General features: G+C 39.6%; 1 protein-coding gene across 1 annotated transcript; it reads left to right on the top strand.

Annotated features, from left to right (window-relative positions):
* Positions 1 to 813: 813 nt before the first annotated feature.
* Positions 814 to 22,740, top strand: LOC131303968 (uncharacterized). The gene is made up of 8 exons (XM_058331053.1): positions 814 to 977; positions 1,117 to 1,358; positions 5,975 to 6,083; positions 8,510 to 8,671; positions 11,114 to 11,160; positions 20,192 to 20,318; positions 22,283 to 22,349; positions 22,427 to 22,740. The coding sequence occupies exons 2-8, from the start codon at positions 1,167 to 1,169 to the stop codon at positions 22,470 to 22,472; spliced, it is 750 nt and encodes a 249-aa protein (XP_058187036.1). The 5' UTR covers positions 814 to 977; positions 1,117 to 1,166; the 3' UTR covers positions 22,473 to 22,740.
* The last annotated feature ends 691 nt before the right edge of the window (positions 22,741 to 23,431 follow it).

The raw sequence follows: 23,431 nt of genomic DNA on the forward strand, positions 1-23,431 counted from the left end.
ATTGCCCATTGCTGATAGGAGAATGAAACGCCCACAATATCCTACGTCTAAAATATAGGTTATTTCTTTCTCTTCAACAATTTATCGAGCACATGTTATGCATGACAAAATAGGTACCTCCTCAGTCTGTCTTTCAGAGAGGCATTTTTGGCTTAAAGAAATTATAGTTTACTTTCTAATGAAATTGTTTCATTAATCCTATCAGTTTGCTGTTGGAAATTGGGGCTGGGCTCTATTTCGAAATTTGAGAAATTCCTCGGACCCATTTTGCTTGCGTCGTTGTTTTCGCGTCACTATATAAAGGAGAAAACCTAACCCAAAACCTAACAAACTTCTGCCTTTACCAGACCACTCACTCATGCTGAAAATATCAAGTTGCTTACAAACAGAGACATAAGGATGAAATGAGAGAAGAGAAAGCTGCAAAAAAATTGAATCACCCAAAAATCTTACTAGCTGCATACGACGATGAACTCGCTCGGGGAAGCAAAAGATGCTGCTGCTTCTTGGGTCAAATGGAACATAGAAATGAAGTGAGAAAGGGAAGAAGATCGAAGTGAAGGAGAAGAGGTCTAAGGATAGCAGAAGCAGTAGACGAAGACGAAGAACCCTACCTCTGTTGTTCTCTTCCTCTTTCAGCACACGAATAGGATTGGGAGTGGATTTTGAAATGAGAACGACGGATGGGATTGGGGATTTAGGGTTTTTTCATCAGGGGCATAATAGTTTTTTTAGGTGGCCCTCTCCATGAATTGGGAATTATATTTTTCTCCTTCTCATATTTAGATGAATTCCCTAAATGGTGGTTCATGAGTTGAGAATTGTTAACCCCTTCATCCACTGTTTAGTAATTCCCACCTCTTAAAAAATACGTGGGGCCGTGGGACAAGGTCTTTTTTTCCTTTCCGCCCCACGTCTCCTTCTGCTCCTCTTCCCCCCAACTCTTCAGCTTGTGATCAGCTGCAGACCTGTTTACGGTAACTCTCTCTCTCTCCCTCTCTGCATACGCAAAAAAGCATATATATAGAACCCTAAAACCCCTATTTTGGGCCTAAAACTAGTACACCAATTGTTGCTGCAGTTGACTCTCTTTTCCTGTGGTTATTGCTTCTTCAGTTATAAATTAGTATAATACTGGTAAGCAAACTAAACCAGACCTCAATCCAATGGGGCTGGAAGACCTCGAACCCATCTTTGGCGAAGCAAAAGCGCAGTGGTCGGCCCCGAGCTCGCCCCCGCTGCGGTCGTTTCTCTTCCGAGTATATGCTTCCAGCCCTTCTTATCTTAGAGTTCAAGTGACTGATTTCCATTCCAACACTTTTGAGGCGGTCCGATCCATCGAACAGCTTGAGGACCTGGTGAGCATTTGTTTGTTTCCCTTTGTTCTGTATTCTGCTTCGTGTGTGCGCGCTCTTGTGCCACAGCAGCGCCATTATGCTTATACTGGAGAATGAGCCCAAGTAAGCCATGCCAAGAAATGTCAAGGGCATGTTTTGGAGCATTTCTTTTTACCGATTTTTGGATTTGGAATTGGAATTGTAGATTATAGATTTATAGATTATAATTATAATCTGTGAAGTGTTTGGATAATATGTGCAGAATTATTTTGTTAGAAGAGTAGTTTATGAGAATAGAATAAGAAATCCAAAAGGTCTCTTCTCTGGCTCATTTTTTATAATGTGTTTTTGTAAAATCCCTTCTGGAATGAGCGGCCAAACACCCCCTAAGTGTGTTGCAGTCAAATCTCCTTGCCCTAGCGGTATCTTAAGGAGCATAATGGAGATAATTCTTGAAGGGATTCATATTGGTATACTCCTCGGCTACTCGCACATATTTGTTCGAGACTTCATAAATGCATCTTGATTCTGGAAGTTAATTTTCTTTTATTATTGAAGTGTCGGATACTTTCCGAATACTTACTGAAATTGAGATTATATCTGTATACATGGTTTTCAGATACTATTTTGTACTACTTACTACTTAGAAAATTAAACAATACAAAAAAACAAAATAGAACACATAATCCCCAATCAATGGGGGTATAAGCAGGGAGGATATACACAAAGTGACTGCTCTTAAAAAGTTTTACTACTGAAATAGTGCACCCTATATACCTCCTAATGGTCTCAAAGTTGGAGATTACTCGGCTAGGCGGGGATTAGTCGTCTATTTCATATTTTTTAAATTAATTGTTACTTTAACTAAAATAAAATATATATCATATACCGATTTTACAGGTTAAGTACTTAATTTTCATTTTGTTTTGAACTTTGAACATTGGATTTTTTATTTTATTTTTGATAAGTAAAAGATTATATTACCAAAAAGGCATTAAGGGAATGCCGCCCATATACAATTGAAGGCCACAAGACAAAAAGGCCCTTAACACTTGCACTCCTATTTGATTGAAAAAGCTCAAACCCATCTAAACATTGGGTGACGTGATAAGTCATTCAATACGATACTTTTCCAAGACTTGACAACTCAATGACAACCACGTGGGCGGGGCCCATTTTCAGTTTAAAGTGGGTTGCCCAAAGTAAATGAAGGGTTGTATGGTGAAAAAATGGTGCCTCATATGAGTCTTGGGGTGACTTGACAATCACTGCAGTCCACATTGATTAAGATACTAATCAATCATATCTCCAAATCACTGCACCCCACATTGTCGTGACAAGGCACTGCACCCCACATTGAGGAAGACTGGAAGAGGAAGTCTGCCAATGATGTATGGGCAGAACTCACCAAATCATATCTCCCCATTGAACGACGTGCTCCACCCACAAAAATATCCAGCTGCTCGAACAAAGTAACCAAAAACAACAGAGCAAGTGCTATCGAGTATCCAGAAGCAAGAATGGCTGCTATATCGAATACTGTATAATCAATACCATCTCATTGAGGGCAAGGTAACACAAAGTAAGATTACCATAAGGTTAAGAAAGCAGCCAGACGCCTTTTTCTTTCAATCCCAGGCCCAGAATTCTCTCACGAGGATTGGTAGTAGATTTCAGATCATGGAGATCACGGCACCCATACCTGATCCACCAAAATGAAAGGTTCTTGACTGACTTCCACTTTCTAGAGGAACCCTCCACCGGTTTCCCATGTGCAAACACACTAAGGAGGTGCCGTGGAGGCCTCATCAACTTCCTCAACTCGTCAACTATGGCTCGTTGTTCCATACTCCGACCTTTCGCAGGATCAACAAAACCTGTCATATTGAGATCGAGCAAACAACACACATCCTCCAAAGTCGGACCCATCTCTAGCTGAGCAAGGGGAAAGGTGTATGAATGTGTAATCCATTGCGAAACAATCACATCCAGCCACCTCGGATTCTCTGTACACTCAATTCCACACTAGTGCCAATAGCTCAAGGAACACTTGCCTTTTTTAAAATCTGCAACTATCCCTTATTTTCAACGACTTGTGGCCAAAACTGGGGCAAGGCTTCATAATGTTCTAAAAAATAGTGAAAGCAAATGGGAAGTCTCCTCGCTCGACACCAAACCTCATGACAAAAGATGGAGGGATGTAAGATTGATTGTTTGATGTGCCCTTATTGATGCCAATCAATACCAGTTCCCCATATATGTTACCATTCATGTCAAACTCCGATACCCGCCGCCAAAAAGGATATCCTTTCTGGGGCGCTACCTCTAGACCTGCGCAGAGCTGATCAGGTTCTACAAAGTTATTTACACGGTGAACCAAAATAGGGAGCTCAAGTGTTTTCCTCCTTGAGCTAAAGTGTTTGGACTTTACCAAGTATCTCTACCTTGAGCCAAGGTGTTGGGCTCTACCAAGTATTTCCACTTCTCGTTCCATTGGGGTTTGTATTTTTTTGTATTTTTGTTTCCAAGAGCATTTGGAATCACTGCAGAGTGCCAGCTTAGAGGTGACATGATTGAAAGAGAAGATCACTGTTGCTCGGGTGTGCCCTAAGTTAGAAAGGTGAGGGTGGATTTGCAAGAGTCCAGAGCTGATGTGGCTCAGTTTGAGGAGGAGCTTAACGTCGAGCAGATGAAGGCAGTTGAGACGGCGGCAACCTCAGTGCTTGATTTGAATGGCAATGTGGACAAGGTATGCCCGGGTGATGGAGGAAGAAGAACTCTTAAGTAGTCTTATAAATGGAGGAGGTTTTCTTTGTCTTTATTTGTAGTTGATGGACACTAAGAAATTCATGTATCAACTTTGTCTTTGTTACCTTCTTCATCCTCTTTTTGTTATGGGCGCCAAGTATGTGTTGGAGAAATTGTGGCAACAAGATTAGTTAAGGTGGGAGGCGGCTTTGGCAGAGATCAACTAACCAAGTTAGAAGGTGCCGTGTCGTGCAACCATCGAGCTTGGCTCAGTTAGGCTTCTGGACATGTGTCTCGTATCCCTATTGTGGATGTGAGTGGCGGGAAGAGTACCTAAGGTTATCCCTTCGGGAATATGGCAAGCACTGCAACAGTGCTGCTCGAGACTACCAAAGGTGGTGGAGTAGGAGAGAGCTTCGGGCAATCGTAGAGTGAGAGAGGATGGGAGTGGATAATGGTCAACCATAGAGTTAAAGTTTCATGTGTACTCAGGGTGTATTGTTGTTGTTTGTCTTTGCTTTGATGGTGTATCAACCATCCTTATATGGAGGCCTCAGGGATGAACAAGCCAGAGGGATGGAGATAGTTGCCGGGTGTCAGGGGTGGTTGCAATAAGCAAGGTTGTGGTTGTGATGAGGGTAGTTGTGGTAATGATGAAGGTGGTTGTGGCATGTCTGACTCTGTCAGACGGTTGATTGCCCTTTCTCTCTATGACCTGTCAAGGTAGAGCTCAGCTTGTGGAGGTGAGCCTTAACAATCCCTACGCTCTAGCTTCCAAGCCACATACCTCCTTAGGTCCCAAGTGAGGTACCTGGGCCTTGCTCCCAACCTAGGGTATTATGAGGAGTCGCCAGGCTTGTTAGAGCCTTATTTAGTGTGGAGAATCAGAGATGCCTAAAGTGTGTCATCAAGCCTTGTAGTGCTATGTTTTGGAGATTCCATGGAGGAGTCCCTGTAAGGAGGTCCATGAAGCCTTATGCTTCCATGGGAGGAGTCTTGATTTTGGAGGCGCTTGCTTGCCTTACCCGCGGTGTATTGGGTCTGCCGGTAATTGCCACGTGGCGATGCCCTTCCGGATACCTCTCACCTATCCATGCTTCTTATGTTTGAATTTACATTTTTGTCTAGCGTATTGTATTGTTTGATTTCAAGTAAGGGGAGAGTAAACTTATTCATATTAAGCTCTTACACAACCTCGTGACAATTAACGAGGAAGACTCCTCAACTAATTTCTGATTCTTAATGATTAGAATTTGAGTTTTAAAAGCATCAACTTATATACATTTGGAAGAGGGATACTAGCCATAGCCATATCCTAATTTTTAGATTTCCCGTATCACCGTATGATATTGTATCCATGTCTCGTATACCTATCCATGTTTCTTAGGTTCTAGTTTACATATTTGTCTATCGTATTGTATCATTTGGTTTCAAGTAAGGAGAGAATACCCTTATTCATCTGGGTCCGGTTATCTTTGCCTTCTTATTTACTTGGCAACTTCTGGAAACAAAACCCAAAGTTAAGCTGGTTTTGTAGTTTTTTTATTTTGCACTTGCTTCTCTTCCCTCCTTGATAGTGTAGGACATCGATACCGTCGGAATCAACTTTTGGGATGGAAACCTTTACTTGGGAGATTGTGGTTGAGTTTTGACCTAACTGCAACAGGGAAAACCATTATATGGCTCACTCTATTGCAGTTAATTTTGGCGGATAATCTTGGTTTGGGTCAAAGATACAATATACTGGATTACCTTTTGGTTGAAAAACTGCTCCAACAAATTTCCAGAGCACTATTTATTAGTACATATTCTTACATTTATTGTAAATTGTGTGTGGTGATATGAAATGGTGAGAAAATCACTGGTAACATTCTTAATCTTTTGTGCAGAGGGATATGGTTGGAATTGGGGGATCGTGGTCCGAATTTATAGATTATCTATTTACTTCCTTAAAATCTGGTGATGTTAAGCTTCTGGAGGGAGAGTCAATATCACACGGTAATTCTTATTTTCTAGTAAATATACTATTGTATCAGACATGAGCAATGCTCTTTTGATTACCTACTTATCCTTTGAATGATATCACTTTGTTGAAGCAACTGATGTGTGCTTGTTCTTTGTCGTTTGTTCTCTTATTTTCTGAAAGTGGTTTCCTTACAAGGACATACTCCTATGTGCTTTGCATATTATTTATATTTCTTTTTTTTTTTTCATTTCATTTCTCAATCGGCATGAAGCTGTTTGATCAGCTAAGTGAGACGGTTTCTTTTTGCTTTCCGTTTCTTTTTATTTGGATATTTATTGTTATAATTTTTACGATAAGTATTTCCCTCTCTCTCTCTCTCTCTCTCTCTCTCTCTAGGTAGCATTTATTGCACAAAGTCTCAATACTCTCAAGTCTCAACCATTGGTTGAGTCATCACTATTTTCTTGCATGAACTTTCCTTAGTCGATTACTCGCTTGTCATAATTGGTTTAATTAATATACAAGGAAAGGCTTGTCATTTTCTAGTATTTTTAACTGTGTTTTCATGCTTTCTTAGATGCTTATCATGGTTCTTGTATGAGAAATGGTATCTCAACATGATCTATTTTATTTGAGAATCTTGATTGAGATTTGTTGACGTGTTTATTCTTTGCCATAAATTTTTTATTTTTGAACCTGGAGTTGATTCTAGAGGAGGTAGTGATGATCTTGTTGGTAAATGCTTACTCATGCTTGTGGTTTTGTGAGTTGACTTACCAACAGATGTGGTTATTTGGTACTGGAATTCTTGGGTGCCTTGTGTGTGACTGCATGTTTAGTGGTGGTGGTGGTGCAGTTAACCCAACATCGGAGGTGATATGTTATGTTAAAGCTGTAACTATTGTTGGCTTATTAAGCTATTATTACTGCTGTGGTGTCTATGACATATCTTGGGTCATGATTTTTCAGTTGCATATGGCCACAACAGTAATAGTCGCGGTCACCTCTTATTGAATAATTGGTCCTTCTGTTCTTCTTGTGTTTTGCTACTTAGGGTTGATAAATTTTTGGGAAAATTTCAAAATGGCTCCTGAACTTTGCACCAAATGTCACAGAGACACCTGAACTTAAGTTTATTTCAATTAAACATCTATACTAATAAAATTCCCAAATTTAGACCCCTGCCGTTATACTCCGTCCAAAAAATTATCCAAAAAATTACTGACGCGGCATCTCTTACCCGTTTAAGTGGCCCAATTGCAGATGTTTCCAACTGGGAACTATGCACCCAAGCCAAACCCCTCACTTTACCTCACGTTTTGGAGGAAAAATGACCTTAACCTAATCCCTTCATTTCTCTCTCTAGAAGTCTGGCTATTGTTCCACCATCTCCCTCACTTCAACCCTAGACCTGAAGCCCTTCCTCCTCCCTTGTTCAACAGATGATGAAGAGAACTGAGGGCCAATTTGGCTTTAAAAGCCAAATAGTGACTTATTTTTTGTCAATTAAAAAAAATCACATTTGTTAGTTTTGCGTCAAACTTTTGTGACTTATTGATTCTTCTCAACGAAAGGAATCGGAGAAGTAAAATTTTTGATCGAAACTCATAATTTTTTTTAAAAAGACAAAAATAAGTAAAATAAGTTGAGTTTCGATCAAGATTTTTTACTTTTCTGATTCCTCTCGTCAAGACGAATCAATAAGTCATAAAAATTTGGCGCAAAACAAACAAATGCAAAAAAAAATTGAATAAAGACGAAAAAATAAGTTACTTAACTTTTCAATCCAAATCCACCCTGAGAGTTCTACCATGAAGATCCAGATGAAATCACAACTTTTTCTTCTTTCTGCTCGGGACCACAAGGAAAAGATGAAGTAATGGGTAAAGTGATGGGTTTCTCTTGGGTGGATCATCCCCTATTGGAAACATGTGCAATGGGGCAACTTAAACGGGTTGGAGATGCCATGTTAGAAATTTTTGGGACGGAGTATAACGGTTGGGGTCTAAATTTGGGGATTTTGTTTGTACAGGTGTTTAATTGAAATAAACTTAAGTTCAGGTGTCTCTGTGACATTTGGTGCAAAGTTCAGGTGCCATTTTGAAATTTTTCCTAAATTTTTTGAAGTGATGGTTTTACATATGTGCCTATGATGTTTCAACTTATCTCATATCCTCAGCACTAGGAAGTCCTTGTGCAACAGTCTTTTGGTGGTAAGAAGTGTATTGTGGTGATAATTAATTAATTCACACTTGTGTAATATTTTTTGGCTGTATGTCAAGATACACAATCATCCCTCGCCCATACTCCCAATGATTGGGGACTAGATGAGTTCTGTTATGTTGTTGTTGTTGTTGTATGTCAAGATACACAATACGATACGGTACGTGATACGTAAAAGTGATTACAGCAATATGCATTAAACAATTGTTCTAATATTGTGGTTCCTGCATTTCAGGTGCTCCATATGCAAAATTGACTGCTCAGAAATCAAAAGGGTTGCCACTAATCTCTATATCCCTTACTAGACTAGAAGATGCTGCTGCTAAAGAGGCTATGGCTAGTCTTTCCCTGGATCTTTTTAAAGCATTCAAAAGCATGCATAATCTTCTTATACATGGTTGTTTTCTTGTCTTCATATATTTTGTTAGTTGTTTATTTTCCGCTTTAGTCTATGAAGCATGGTACTTATAAAACCATATGTTACACATACCGTAATGTACTGGGTAGGGGTACTTTGCGTGGTACTTCTATACGCGTATCGAGTACATAAAACACGTGCCACAATTTTTCTACATAGCTTTTGAAATGACTTTCTGTTTCTATTCTTAGCATACTTGTCAAATTAAGATTTGGTGTGTTGGAGTTTGTCCCACATCGGTTAATTATCACCTCGAGAACTAGTATCTGAGCTTGGGCTGCCTCTCCCCTCATTGCCAATTGGTTTTGAGTTAGATGCTTTAACATGGTATCAGAGCTAGGGTTTCGGAGAATTTGTTCCCCTTGTTTGTGCCATAAGTGCACTGTTGTTTGTTGTGATCCATGTGTTATGGATGTTTGTTTACCTCTCCACGTGTGAGTTGGGGGTCGCTTGTGCAGGGGAGTGTTGGAGTTTGTTCCACATCGGTTAATTATCTTCTCCAAAACTAGCATATGAGCCTGGGCGGCTCCACTCATTGCCAATTGGTATTGAGTTGGATGTTTTAACATGGTGTATACGTTCTTTAGTTTAATGATGGTAACCTGTGATTGTACCTTTAGTTGTGCTTTAAATTAATTTTTTTATAAGTTCATTCACTTTACTCTTACCTTTATTTTATGTGCAATTATTAATGAAGTGCATTTGTCTATATAGTGTAAATTTTTTTTTTTTTTTTTGTAGTCATAACCCAGCCGTACCAGTACCAATACCCGCACCTTACTTTTTTAGGTTTTGTTGTATTGATGTACCTGTACTTGCACTTTATTTTAGTTAATGAATGTTCTTATCTTTTACTTTTAGTTATGAAACTGAGTTGTTTTTATCGTACATTCTTGAATAATGCCCCTCTCTGGTACTTTGGCATGATTTGTTAGCTATAGGACATGTTGCTCATGGTGATTTCGATTTATAAGAGTAGCGTGTGTTTGTCTTCTAATTCCTTACGTGTGAAATCTACTGAGTTCTTAGTTTTTGTTTTGGTAATTTTTTGGGAGAGAAGATTTTCATAATATCTCCATTTTTACAACTTATATATGAAGTAACTTTGCATAAAGATATGTTTTTATGAACTCAAAGATATTTATTGAGGTGCAGACTTTGCTTTAGTGGGGTTCTATTGTGGTGTCATCTTTCGATTCTTCACTTTTGTTCTATCCTTTTCCTTTATTTGGTAAGTCTATTGGAATCTTTGGCTTGGGAAAGTTTTTGGTGTCATCTTTCGATTTTTCACTTTTGTTCTATCCTTTTCCTTTATTTGGTTAGTCTATCGGAATCTTTGGCTTGGGAAAGTTTTTGGTGTCATCTTTCAATTTTTCACTTTTGTTCTATCCTTTTCCTTTATTTGGTAAGTCTATTGGAATCTTTGGCTTCGGAATGTTTTTGTTGATGATCCAATGGGTTTCAGACTTGGTTGAGCCTCGAGGCATCGGACTTAGGTTTTGGAAGAATATATTTTTCATTGGGTTGAGTAATCAATTCTGAAAAATGGTTGGAAACTTGTGGCACAAGCATAAACAGATTTTTTATTTTCCCAGTCATGTTAAGATGGTTGGGGTGGAGCTTCATAGATTCGTCTTAGCCCTTGTTTCTTACTGCACCAGGAGAGAGTTTCATAAAAAAGCCTTCTCAAAAGCGGGACACTTCATTTAAAGCCTTCGAGATAGTTTTTGCATAACCAATGTGTGACACTAGTTAAATGAGTACTTTGGACTTCGGACAACAAAAGAGAACTTACATAAAGAGGCCACAAGTATGAGTAAAATTTTGAAGCATCTGTTATAATATTTTTGATGTGCAGCCCATGTACCTGAAATCTCAAGGTCATACCTTTATCTGGAAGAGAAGAATCTAATTGTCCACAAAAACAAAAAGTCCATTTATACTTCCTATGCTTGTCACCTAGCTGAATTGTGCACCAAAATATTGCCGTTTAATGTAAGAAAATTATATTTCTTTACTCAAACCTCTTATACCTCCTCAACTTCTGCCGTCTTTTTCAGCAATCCTTAAGTGAAAGGATTTTTGGCTACTTCATGGGAACGATTTGCTCATTTTTTTTTTATATAGCTTAGCTTCCCGTATAGCAGAAATGCATAACATACCATAAATGTTGCTATTGCATGTTTGATGATTATTTCATCATTCATCAAGGGGAAAAGGCTGCACTTGCGGCGAGGCTGAGAAAAATACTTGCATCTTTTGTGTTGTGGAAACCCAATAATATTTTTTTCCTCGACTGTTTCTTTTATTTGCAATTTATTATCGGGTGTACTCTATTCCCTTTTTATTTGATGAGGTTAGGCTGATTGGGATCGCACTATGTGGAATTAACTGTAAGTCTGTCCTTGATTATGTCTTCAGAGCAAGAGCAGTGTTGTCAGCTGACGAAAGTAATATCAGCTGAACAGGTACCCATACTATTTACTAGCGTTTCATATTTAAGCACTGCGGGTCCCAAGTTTATTTACATTTTGGTTCTGGTCACTTGTGAAGAAATTAGTGCATGAAAATTATTCCGAAGAAAATTATAGTGAAGGAGGTAAACTAAAATGGAAAGTATTTTTCTATATGCGTTCATTTAATATAAGAAATTTAGGTGAAAGTTGAAAAGTATTGTTTAAATTGCAGAAAAACTAGTTTAGAAACAAGATTCCTGCATCTGATAGAAAACAGAGAAACAGAGACGGAAAATACTGATATTATTTCTGAATGAATTACAATGAGGTGAGTACATCTTTAAATAGAGTAAAGCTATGCCTAAGAAAGGAAGATTACAAGATTTGATTACGGTATGATTACCCTATGATTACGATATGATTACCCTATGATTACACTATGATATGATTACGATATGATTACCCTATGATTATGCTATGATTTGATTACGATACATGTCCTAAAATAGCATATTACAAGAAGATACAGAATATATATTCTAGATACAGAATATATATTCACACCCCCCCTCAAACTCAAGGTGCGAGGGCAGAAAGCATCGAGAGTTTGTCAAGGAGAAAGCGGAAACGAGCAGCGGTATGGGTCTTCGTGAAGAAATCAGCCAGCTGCAATGTGGAGGAGACGAAGGGTAAAGCAATGGTGCCAGACTGAAGATGCTGACGTATGAAATAACAATCAATCTCAATGTGCTTCGTGCGCTCATGGAAGACCGAGTTGTGGGCAAGCTGAATAGCACTCTTATTGTCGCAGTAAAGAGGCGTAGGAGTAGTAACAGAGACCCCCATATCGGAAATAAGCCAGCGAAGCCAGACGATTTCAGAGGTAGCATGGGCCATGGCACGATATTCAGCTTCCGCGGTGGAGCGAGCAACAACAGATTGCTTTTTGCTTTTCCAAGAGATAAGAGAATCGCCTAGAAAAACACAGAGGCCAGAGGTAGATTTGCGGTCATTGACATCACCTGCCCAGTCAGCATCAGCATAAGCATGGAGGGTTAAGCTTGATGTAGAAGAAATCAGAAGGCACTGATGAAGGGTACCACGAAGATAACGGAGAATACGTAAGAGGGCAGCCCAATGCGTAGTCCGGGGGGCAGAGACAAACTTACTAACAATGTGAACTGCATAAGAAATATCTGGCCGAGTAACAGTAAGATAAACTAAGCAGCCCACCAATTCGCGATATTCCGTAGGATCCTCAAGGGGGACACCATCAGAGGCAGAGAACTTGGCATGGAGTTCAAGGGGAGTATCAACAGTCTTCGTATCCGTGAGACGAGCACGGTGAAGAATATCAGTAATATACTTAGACTGTCCCAAAAGATACCCCTGAGGAGAGGAAGCAACTTCAATACCAAGAAAATAACGTAGCGGGCCCAAGTCTTTCATTTCGAACTCACGGAAGAGATGACTTTTGACTTCAGCAATAGCAGTAGAATCAGAACCAGTGATGATCATGTCATCAACATAAAGTAAGAGAAGTACCAGGCCATGAGAGGTGTGACGGAGAAATAGAGCAGAGTCATGCATGCTGGGCGTGAAGCCAATCTGAAGAACAACATCCTGGAAGCGTGAATACCAAGCGCGAGGGGACTGTTTCAAGCCATAGAGAGCACGACGCAAGCGACAAACCATACCGGAAGGATGAGAGAAGCCAGGAGGAGGCCGCATATAAACCTCTTTAGAGAGATTGCCATTGAGAAAAGCATTCTTTACATCCAACTGAGAAAGAGGCCACTGGTGCACTGCGGCCACTGAGATCAAGGTGCGAACAGTGGTCATTTTGGCAACGGGGGCAAAAGTTTCCTCATAATCAATCCCATACTCCTGAGAAAACCCTTTAGCAACTAAGCGGGCTTTATACCGTTCTAAAGAACCATCAGAATGAGTCTTAACCTTGTAGACCCATTTGCAACCGATTAGATTCTTACCATCCGGAAGTGAAACCAACTCCCAAGTTTGATTGTGAGCAAGAGCAGTAAGTTCAGCTTGCATGGCATCCATCCAATTGGGATCATTGCAAGCTTCTTTATAGGACCTAGGCTCAAAATAAGTGTGAATGCGGGAAAGGAATGATTGATAAGAGGATGAGAAACAAGTATTAGTAAAGCCATATTTTACCGGTGGTTGACGATTGTCGCGGACGGGATACCGGCGGGCAGGCGGATCAGGATCCACTGAGGCAGATTGGGGAGCAGCTGTAGAAGTTGGACGACGGGTGTAGACCTGGGTGATTGGAGCACGACGAGGTGATGCTGAGGGGGCTGTAGAAATATCAGATACCTGAAGAGTGGAGGTGTACTCTTCGGGAGGGACATCCAGATCCATAGGAAATGGGTCAATATGGATCAAGTCTTCTTTGGCTACTGGAGCAGTGCGAGGTGGAAGAGTAAAATAGGGAAGACGCTCTAAGAAGACAACGTGCCTTGAAACATAAAGCTTTTTGGTCACAGGATCATAACACCGATACCCTTTTTGATTAATGCCATACCCTAAAAACACACCTAAGACACAGCGGGTGCTGAGCTTAGTGCGGTCTTTCTTGGGGAGGAGAACAAAACAGGTAGAACCAAACACTCGAAGAAGAGAGTAATTAGGAACCTGACCATAAAGCCGCTCATAAGGAGAGCTACCGGAAAGAAGAGGGGTGGGCATCCGATTCAGGAGATAGGCTGCAGTGAGAACAGCTTCTCCCCAGTAACAGGACGGGACGGAGGAAGATAGGAGTAGAGACCGAGCAGTATTAAGAAGGTGACGATGTTTTCTTTCAGCTCTACCATTTTGGGCAGGAGTGTCAGTGCAAGACGATTGGTGGATGGTCCCAAGCGAATCTAGGAATTTATGAAACTCTGAAAGTGAATATTCCCCACCCAAGTCAGACCGAAGAATTTTAACCGATGTAGAAAACTGATTTTGAACCATGGCATGGAAATTCTTATAAATCGTAAAGAACTCAGATTTGTGTGTCATTAAGTAAACCCAAGTATACCGACTAAAATCATCCACAAAAGAGACATAATAGACAAAACCACCTTTAGTAGCAACCGGAGAAGGGCCCCATAAATCAGTGTGAACAAGCTGAAAAGGCGAAGTAGAAATAGAGGTACTTTTATTAAAAGGTAAAGCTGACATTTTTGCAAACTTACAACCACTGCATTCTGAAATATTACTGACTGAAATATGACCCAAATGACCTGACTTAACTAAAAGTTTTAGACGTTCACTAGACAGATGTCCTAATCTAGAATGCCAAAGATAAAATGGAGATGACTTATGATCTAAACAAAAAGATGACGCAGCAGTGGAAGAAGGTTTTATTGGGAGATGCAAGTGCTCCAAAAGATAGAGATCACCAACTCTACGGCCTGCCCCAATCTGCTTCTTGGAATCCCGATCCTGCACAACACAACCAGAGGAAGAGAAAACAACATCAAAACCAGAGTCGGATAATTGGCTAATTGAAAGTAGGCTCAAAGACAACTGAGGAACATAAAAGACATTAGGAATAGATAGTGAAGGTGCAGTAGAAGATAGAATGGAGCCAATAGAAGCAACATGCATGGGAGAACCATTGGCTGTGGCAATACTAATAGGAAAAGCAGGTGGCACACAATTACTAAGAAGAGACATATCAGGAGTCATATGATGAGAAGAGCCAGAATCAAAGATCCAAGTGGTGGGTTGGATACCTGAGGTGGGAGAACCACGCAAACCTGAGTGAGTGGTAGTCATGGCAGAAGCTTGGGGGGAACCCCCTCGAATGGCTTCCATGTAAGCCTGAAACTGTTGAAATTGCTCATAATCAAACTCTGGAGGTGCACTACTGGAGGCCGGTGCTGCCAAGGCTGCAGGAGGGCGAGAATGCTGTTGTGGTGCCCGAGACTGATGCGGGGCATGAGGACCAGTTGACTGAGTAACATTTCGTCCCTTTGGCTTGGGACGGTTAGGGCATTGATGCTTCCAATGACCCTTCTGATGGCAATAGTTACACTCATCTTCAGGAATTTGAGGCCTTGGCTTGGCCGCAAATTGGACAGGATGAGATGCTGGAGTGGGCGAGTGATGTGTCGGATATTGGCCAGATGGAGCAAATGGAGCAGCAAAGACAGACTGTGAGGGAGGTGCAAGATTAGCCACTTTGAACCGCGTTTCCTCAGCGATAAGCTCATGAACAGCACCATCTACTGAGGGCAATGGAGATCGATGCAAGATAGCCCCACGAAGAGGCTCAAACTGAGGCCGAAGGGCCATGAGAAACTGAACAAGTCGTAGTTCCTCACGAAATCAGAGTACCAATCTGCCTTAGATTGGTTCGTCGGAGTTGTAACAGAGGTTGCCGGAGCTACTGCAGTGCCTGCAAATGCTGCTGGAGGTTGTCGGAGTGTGGGTAGGTCACCGGCGGTTGGGGAGGGATGGGTGTCGGCTGCTGTGGGTATTTCTTGTGATTTGAGTTGCTGAAAAACAGAGAGATAGGGAACGATAGTAGCTGACAGAGGGAAAGAGATTTGAGGATAGAAGACTGATTGGAAAACAGGTTAGGGTTTCGGAATCGGCTCTGATACCATGATAGAAAACAGAGAAACAGAGACGGAAAATACTGATATTATTTCTGAATGAATTACAATGAGGTGAGTACATCTTTAAATAGAGTAAAGCTATGCCTAAGAAAGGAAGATTACAAGATTTGATTACGGTATGATTACCCTATGATTACGATATGATTACCCTATGATATGATTACGATATGATTACCCTATGATTATGCTATGATTTGATTACGATACATGTCCTAAAATAGCATATTACAAGAAGATACAGAATATATATTCTAGATACAGAATATATATTCACAGCATCATCTTGTGTTTTTTGCAGGATAAGTATGCCATCCTGGAAGGAAAATTAGAGACGTGGGTCCTAAAACTTCCCTAAGAGTTGAACACATTAATAATGCCGGAAAGTTAAATATTCATAAACTTTCCATTCCTTTCCCTGCGACTGAACGAGACCTTTAGATGTACATGTATCCTCAACTATCAGCTTTTAACATTTGTCGGTGTCGTCACTGATCTGTAACTGACAGTATACATACAGTACTCTCACAGAAGTACAATTGCTGCCCTGTGAGTCAAAATTTTGACCTGCATATGATAAACAAGCAATGATCAACCAGGGAACTACCTTAACAACCCTGCTCACTCCTTTGCATATTCCCGAAGAATCTTATTTATTCATTTAGCTACCCTTACGCGTGATTATTTTCTGGGTCTATTACTGCACACGTTACTGTGTTAAATATTTTAACCATGGACTTTCAAATGAAAATTGAAAAACCTTTCCTTATTTTCCCGAGAAGTTCCAATGGACTCAACACCAAAGCAAAATAAGCGTTTGGTGCTAATAGTTGTTGGATAAACACATGATATTATCATGGGAAAATATCAATAACCTTTCGAGAGGATGTCTTCAGCTGAAAAAAGTATAGAAACATTGTTGCATCCGGTAACCATAAGTTTGGGTTTGTGTGTTTTGTAACAAGAAAGCCATTGTTAATAACTATTTAGAACTTTTGACCAAAAAAAAAAAAAACACTATTTAGAACAAATTTTTTTGGTGAAATTATGATTGTTTGTCAAAATATTTCTCTCCCGATCAGAGATCTTTCTCGCTGTTTGAAGGAAATGACTTTCATGTAGGATGAAATTTAGCGTAATTAGGCGGCTTCATCATCCAAATCAGTAAACTTGATGCTTTCGCTTTGATGATTTTCATGAGTTGACACTGCCACTGCATTTTCAGTCTCAGTTAATCAGTGATATATATATATATATATATATATATATATATATATATATATATATATACGGGGCGGTTCCGGGGACACTTAAAAAAACCCTTAAAAAAACACTTCATAGTTTCCGATCGAATTTTGATGATCCGAGCCGCTCAATGTGATCAGAACGTGATTTTAAGGGTCCCTGCGAGAAATCAGCAAAAAAAAAGACCGGGAAGGGCTTCATCCGAACAGTTTTTTATTGAACTTTATTGAACGGTCCAATAAAAGACTGCTCAAATCAAGCCCTTCCCGGTTAGTTTTTTTGCCAGTTTCTCGCAAGCACCCTTAAAATCACGTTCTGAGCACATTGAGCGGTTCGGATCATCATAATTTAATCGGAAACTATGAGATTAAGATTTGGAGTGTTTTTTTAAGGGTTTTTTTAAGTGTCCCCGGAACCGCCCCGATATATATATATATATATATATATATATATATATTGATAAGTAAATAATTATATTATATAGCAACGAGGCACTAAGGGAATGCCGCCAATACACAAAAAGAGGCCGAAGACAAAAAGGCCCTATACACCACCGTGTGAATTGAAAAGTACAAACCAATCTAAAAACTGATCAAGAGATGGATTACACTAGCTATTCACCAAAAAACTTTTAAGTCTAACCAATAAATTTTCGATTCCTTCAAAACATCTCGAATTTCTCTCTCGCCAAATAATCCACATCAAGCAAAGAGGAACCATGGAACTCCGTCTGGTTTGTGCTTGGAGCCTTATCTTTCTTTCCCAGTCGGTCCCAAGCCCGGATAAAGGAGGAGGGTTGTGCGTTAGGTAGCTGATAGTTAGCCCATAAAAAACCCGTCAGATCTTTATGACATGAATCCAAATATGATTACGAGTGGCCCTTGACAGAGCTCAATGGAGGAAAATGATTCATGTAGCCGACCCCAAGTGATTGGGACATAAGGCTTGGTTTGGTTTGGTTTGTAAGCAAAGAGGAACCATGGCCCAAACACGCTGTCTACTCTTCCCAACCCTGACGCCCCTCCACGTGATTAAAAGTTCCACTACATTCCTCGGCATAGCCCATAGCAACCCAAACCATGACAACACTAAGCACCAAAGCTCCAATGCCACTGCACAATGAATGAGGAGACGATCGACTGGCTCTGCATCCCTTTTGCACATACAACACCAATTAACACAACACCAATTAACATTGATTCTCCTCCTTCGAATCAAATTTTCTAGAGTAAAAATCTTTCCTCGGGCTGCACACCACACAAAAACTCACTTTTCAAAGGCGCCCTAGTTTTCCAAATTGCTTTCCAAGGGAGAGATGTATTATGAAAACCACATAACGACTGGTAAAAGGATTTCACCTCAAACGATCCTGATTTAGACAACTTCCATCGCATCTTGTCCCCCCATCTCCTATTCCATGAGTGTTATATACTCTAGCAAGCAAAGATAACAACTCCTCCTTCTCCCAATCACGAATGTCCCTCCGTAACCGAATGTCCCAAACTGTAGCCCCATTACTAACTTGAAGATAATTAGAAATAGATGCCTCCCTGTCACAAGCCAAACTATAAATACTCGGAAAGGAGTCACGAAGGCTCACACCCCCATGCCACACATGATCCCAGAACTTCTCCCATCGCCAATCACCGTATGAGTATTCTTTGCAAAGGCATCCCACCCATTCATGATACCCCTCCAAAGTGCCACACCATAGGGCAAGCTCATAGTGAGGGAAGACCACTCTCCCCATCCACTTCCCTCAGTTAATCAGTGATATTGTAATTTGGTATCTGGGTCTGTGTGAATTGTTCTATTGCATCTCTACTTTTCGCATAACGAAGAGCCAATGAGTCTGATTCTCACCCGAACGTTTAAGTGTGCGGAGAGATGCGAGGAAGTGAAGTGGGTTTTGGGGCGCGGTGGTGGTGTTATCATGTAATGCCATCAATTGCTTTCGGTTGTTTGCCATGCATGTATGCAGATGCGCTCTTGGTTCTGTCTATACTGTTCTTTTCCCAGTGATGTTCTAATCTGTAGAACTTGTTACCTGTGATGCTATGCAGTGTTTCAGAATGTCTTCCCTGCTTTTTATTTCTCTTCATTAATTAAAGAGATGTATGTGAGGAGATGGTTTCTAGTCATGGAAGACTATGGTTACTCTCTTTCTCGAGAGGCTACTGAGACCCTATTGTGACAACTAGGTCATTTGGAAGTAGGGCTTGGCTCATAGTTTTGCCACACATGATACAGGAGGAGATCATTTATGAAGGTTCTTCCTTCTAATGACCAGCATATCCCTGATTATTTTCTCCCAGATGAAGCAGCATCACTCCTTATAACCCATAGAAAAGAATGGTTGTGGCCCGACTCGCAAGTACTCCTTTGCACCCCATATAAATGAATATCAAATCAGCAGAATAGGCATTTGTTCCTGGAAAACATTCATTCAAAATGTATATTAACGGGGCTTGGCAGTTCTATTTTTGAATTGGAATGTTTATCTTATGAACACAATACATGTACAATACTTTTCCATTTCTTAAGTTTCCAAAAATTTTCCTTTTATGTAACTTAACCCTTATTTTCATTAGTATTCTTGTTACTTCAAATAATAAATAAGCTTTTGCTAGTGGAAAATACATGCGCTAATGTGCTCTATACATTCACTCCTATATTCGCATGAGTATCTGGTTTTCCCTGCTATAAATTTGTTGGAGCGATCGATGGGAGTATGCACAATAAATGAAATCCGGGCATATTAATCTTGATTCCTTGTTAGTTTCTATAATTCTTGCTCAAATGCAATTATGTTTTTGTTTCCATGCTACTTCGTAATTTCTTGGCTCTTTATAGATTGATGCAGCTTACGGTCTTATGCATGAGCTCTTTTGGACTTAAAAGTTACAAATGGGGGGTTGATTTGGTTTTTAGTATGAACTATAAACATTATGTTGAAACTTCATAACTCCCAGCAAGCAATTAGCTTTAGTTGTGTCGTCTTCCTTGGAAGAACAGCTGGTTCAAGTTCCAATTCTGGCTTGTTTTTTGTTTTGTTTGATACCTACAAAAGATTAACAATAACAAGCTATATTTACTGCTCGCACCTAAACTCTTGGATGACGAACTTGTCTTTCATAAGTTATATGCTCTTCTTAATTTGACAGGAAAAGAATGAAACTATCCAGACGCAACTTGATGCAGTGCTATATTCAAACAGGCAGAAGTCGCAGAAGATGAATGACAAATCAAACCCTGGTGCTATGTTGGCTACTGGTGTGCAGGAATCTCCAGGTTTGTTTGTGTTTTCTCTGTTTTAGATGGATTTGTTGTTTTAGATGGATTTGTAGTTTTGCTAACTAGGATGAGTAAAGTTGACACTTTCAGGCTAGCAGATAAATTCAATGTGATTTTGCATGTATTTTCTTAAAAATGTCTTCCCTAGAAAGTGGATGCGACGTGATATGAGAACTTGTAATGTGTTTTATGTAATTTGAGTTCAATAAAGAATGAAAATAGGATGGATCTTATGTCGGACATAAGGAATTCTCTAAACTAATTGTGAATTGATTGTTGTTTTGTTATGCCAAAAATATTAATGAAATGAAACAGTTACTACTACCGAAAAGATACCAGCAAACATTCTGAGTATCGTCGTTAGGGATTAAAAGGTGCGCGAGGTTCGATTTCTTTTTAGTTCAATTTGGGAAAAATAGTTTTTGATTTCTAAAATATTAAAGCTTGAATTAAAAATAATTAAATAAACCAAACCAAACCGAACCTTGTGTCCCAATCAATTAGGGTCGGCTACATGAATCCATTTTTGCATTGAGCTCTGTCTTCACTTAGGTTTAGTAAGCCAAATCCTTCGATATCATGGCATCCAAAGTTAGTTTAGGTCTTCCTTTTCTCGTAGTTCTTCTATCCATTCCTATCATGTCACTCTTCTTGACTACTGTGTCTGCAGGTCTACGGTAAATATATCCAAACCACCTTAATATATTTTCTCTCAACTTATCGTGTATAGGTACAACTCCTACCATCTCAAGAATAGTTTCATTTCTAATTTTATCTCTCCTAGTAAGTCTTACTGCACATCCACCTCACATTTAATTTTTTAAAAATGTGAGAGGAAATTGATTTAGGAGAAAGTAGAAAGTCTAGGGTTTTGAATCCACCCGACCCCTCGTAATGGAATATATGCAATGTTAACAATTTGAAACAAATTGGACACCGTAGGATTTGCATGCCCACAAGATATCTCCTAACAATAATCGTGAATCACCGAATGGCATGTGATATCGTTGCCTAGCACGAATTGTCTTACTAGTACGATCCATCTCTAAGGCACGGATCGTCTAATAGCACGGAGCGTTTTACAAAGTATATTAAACTTTCTGGAATTAAATTTATTTGAAGGTTAGTATGGCATATTAATTAGAGATTGTGACTTGCTGCGATGGTAAGTGCTATCCTGGCCCCAGTGTTATGGCATGGGTTCGAGTCATGCAAATCCACCTCTTCACAATTGTGGCAAGGCTGCCTGACTCCTAAGTCTGCTTGACCCAGTTGTTAGTGGGGGAGCCTCATGCACTAGATACGACATGACATACTAATGTCATGCGTAGTGTGTTTTGAATTTTTTATTTTTTATCTTGACGAACAAGATCATCCCATTTATATTAAAACGAAAAGAGTACAACTACAACGACAGAAAATAAATGTATTATCTACACCTTTTATATTTTATCTGTCTTAAAAGACCTTTCACCTGTTTCAGTCTTGCCTTGGAATTCCTCTGCAAAGCTTTAGTTTGTCATAAGGTTCCTCCTTGTGCTTGTCAGTGGATTTTAGTGTTTGCTAAAATGCCCTTGCTGGAGAATGATTTTATTTTGAGAGTGAAGGGATTGATTTGGCTTGCACATTGGGAGTTTTGTATGAAGCCTTTTCTTAAGGAATCTTTTACCTTGACCTGCATGGACACCACACAAGTGAAGAGAGTAAACTACATGAAGTGCTAGTCTATGTCCACCCCGTTTCCTGTTTCTGTTTGCACGTTTAATAGTTTGTCTGCACCTTTCATTATTGTCTCCCATTAAGCAAGGATTTGGCGCACTCTATCTGTTTCCAGTCCTACAGATTCAGCCAAATCTTTTACATGCATCAAACTCTTAAGCACTTGATCCTGCTAAAATTTCGTTGTTTCAACCTTTTGCGAACAACTCTAATGAAGTATGTTATTATGTCATTGACTGCAGACAAGTTGGCTGCTCAAAATAAGGCCTCAAGTAAAGTCGCCAAGCGTGTTGTACCGGCATATCGCAGGTTATTTAGTATTTCACAAGTTATTTCAGTTTCACCATACCTTGTCATTTTGGTACTAACATAATAACTTTTGGCAGGGCAAAAGTGAGAGGAGTTCTTTTGCAGGATACTGACGATACCTAGGATAACTAGAATGTATTTGGCACCGTCTTTACACTCGCATGAAAGATATGTAGCGTGAAATGTACAGGCAAAGGACTGTTGTGAGTTTGGTTTGTAACTCACCCGTCAGACACTACGACGACAGGTAATTGTAATTGTAGGCATACACAAGATGTAGGTCTTGTTTTGTTACCCTTGAAAGAAAAATGTATCAGTATAGAGTGATGAGATTTGTGGCCATCTATTATTTTAATTGATAACCTGGAGACCCCAAGATCCTATTTTACCCTTCCCAAGTGTTGCACAAATGTATTATTCCAGACGAGTCCATTTTATTGTTTGGGAGCCCTTATTTTGCATTGTGAGGTTTTTCATTTTTCGTTTTTGGGGAGCAAATTCTAGATTGAATTTTGTCAAAATGCATTCTTAAAAACTAATTGGAGAATATGGGATACAAAATCACCACTGGACGAGCTTTTTGGATTCAAATTACATTTCCACTCACAAAACATGACAAAATGGATTTTGAAAATGAACTTGAGAATGCGGAACCCACAATTATCTGTGGAGGATCCTTTTGGATTTTGATTATACTTTCATTTCCAAAATCCTTTGGCAAAATCTATTCTTCACATATGATCCAAATACTTTTGCAGATTCTCTATACAATCCAAAATCTTTGATCTGCAATACACAATCTAGATTTTAAATAATTATTGGCTCCCAAACATCCCTCACTATCTTATCGGGCCGTTTGGATTTAAAAGTTTTTGATAGATGTGCGAGCAAATCGAAAAAGTAAATGAGAAAAAAGTAAACAATGCTATAAAATTTATTTCCTTTCCTTTTATCTACAGAATTCTCGACTCATTAGCAAACTTGTTTTTGACTTCATTACTCTATTAATTGAATCTTGCACTTGAAAAGTTTTATTCTCAAAACGTTAACTCAGAGTTTGCCAAATATGCTTTCGTAGAACA

The sequence above is a fragment of the Rhododendron vialii genome, chromosome 10a, assembly GCF_030253575.1.
Source record: "Rhododendron vialii isolate Sample 1 chromosome 10a, ASM3025357v1".
In the NCBI taxonomy this organism is placed as follows: domain Eukaryota; kingdom Viridiplantae; phylum Streptophyta; class Magnoliopsida; order Ericales; family Ericaceae; genus Rhododendron; species Rhododendron vialii.

Bases quoted from the DNA above. Each gene is read 5' to 3' on its own strand.
- LOC131303968 (XM_058331053.1), top strand. From the start codon at position 1,167: ATGGGGCTGGAAGACCTCGAACCCATCTTTGGCGAAGCAAAAGCGCAG. The intron at 1,359-5,974 runs GTGAGCATTTGT...TCTTTTGTGCAG, and splicing joins TCGAACAGCTTGAGGACCTG to AGGGATATGGTTGGAATTGG. The intron at 22,350-22,426 runs GTTATTTAGTAT...AACTTTTGGCAG, and splicing joins GTTGTACCGGCATATCGCAG to GGCAAAAGTGAGAGGAGTTC.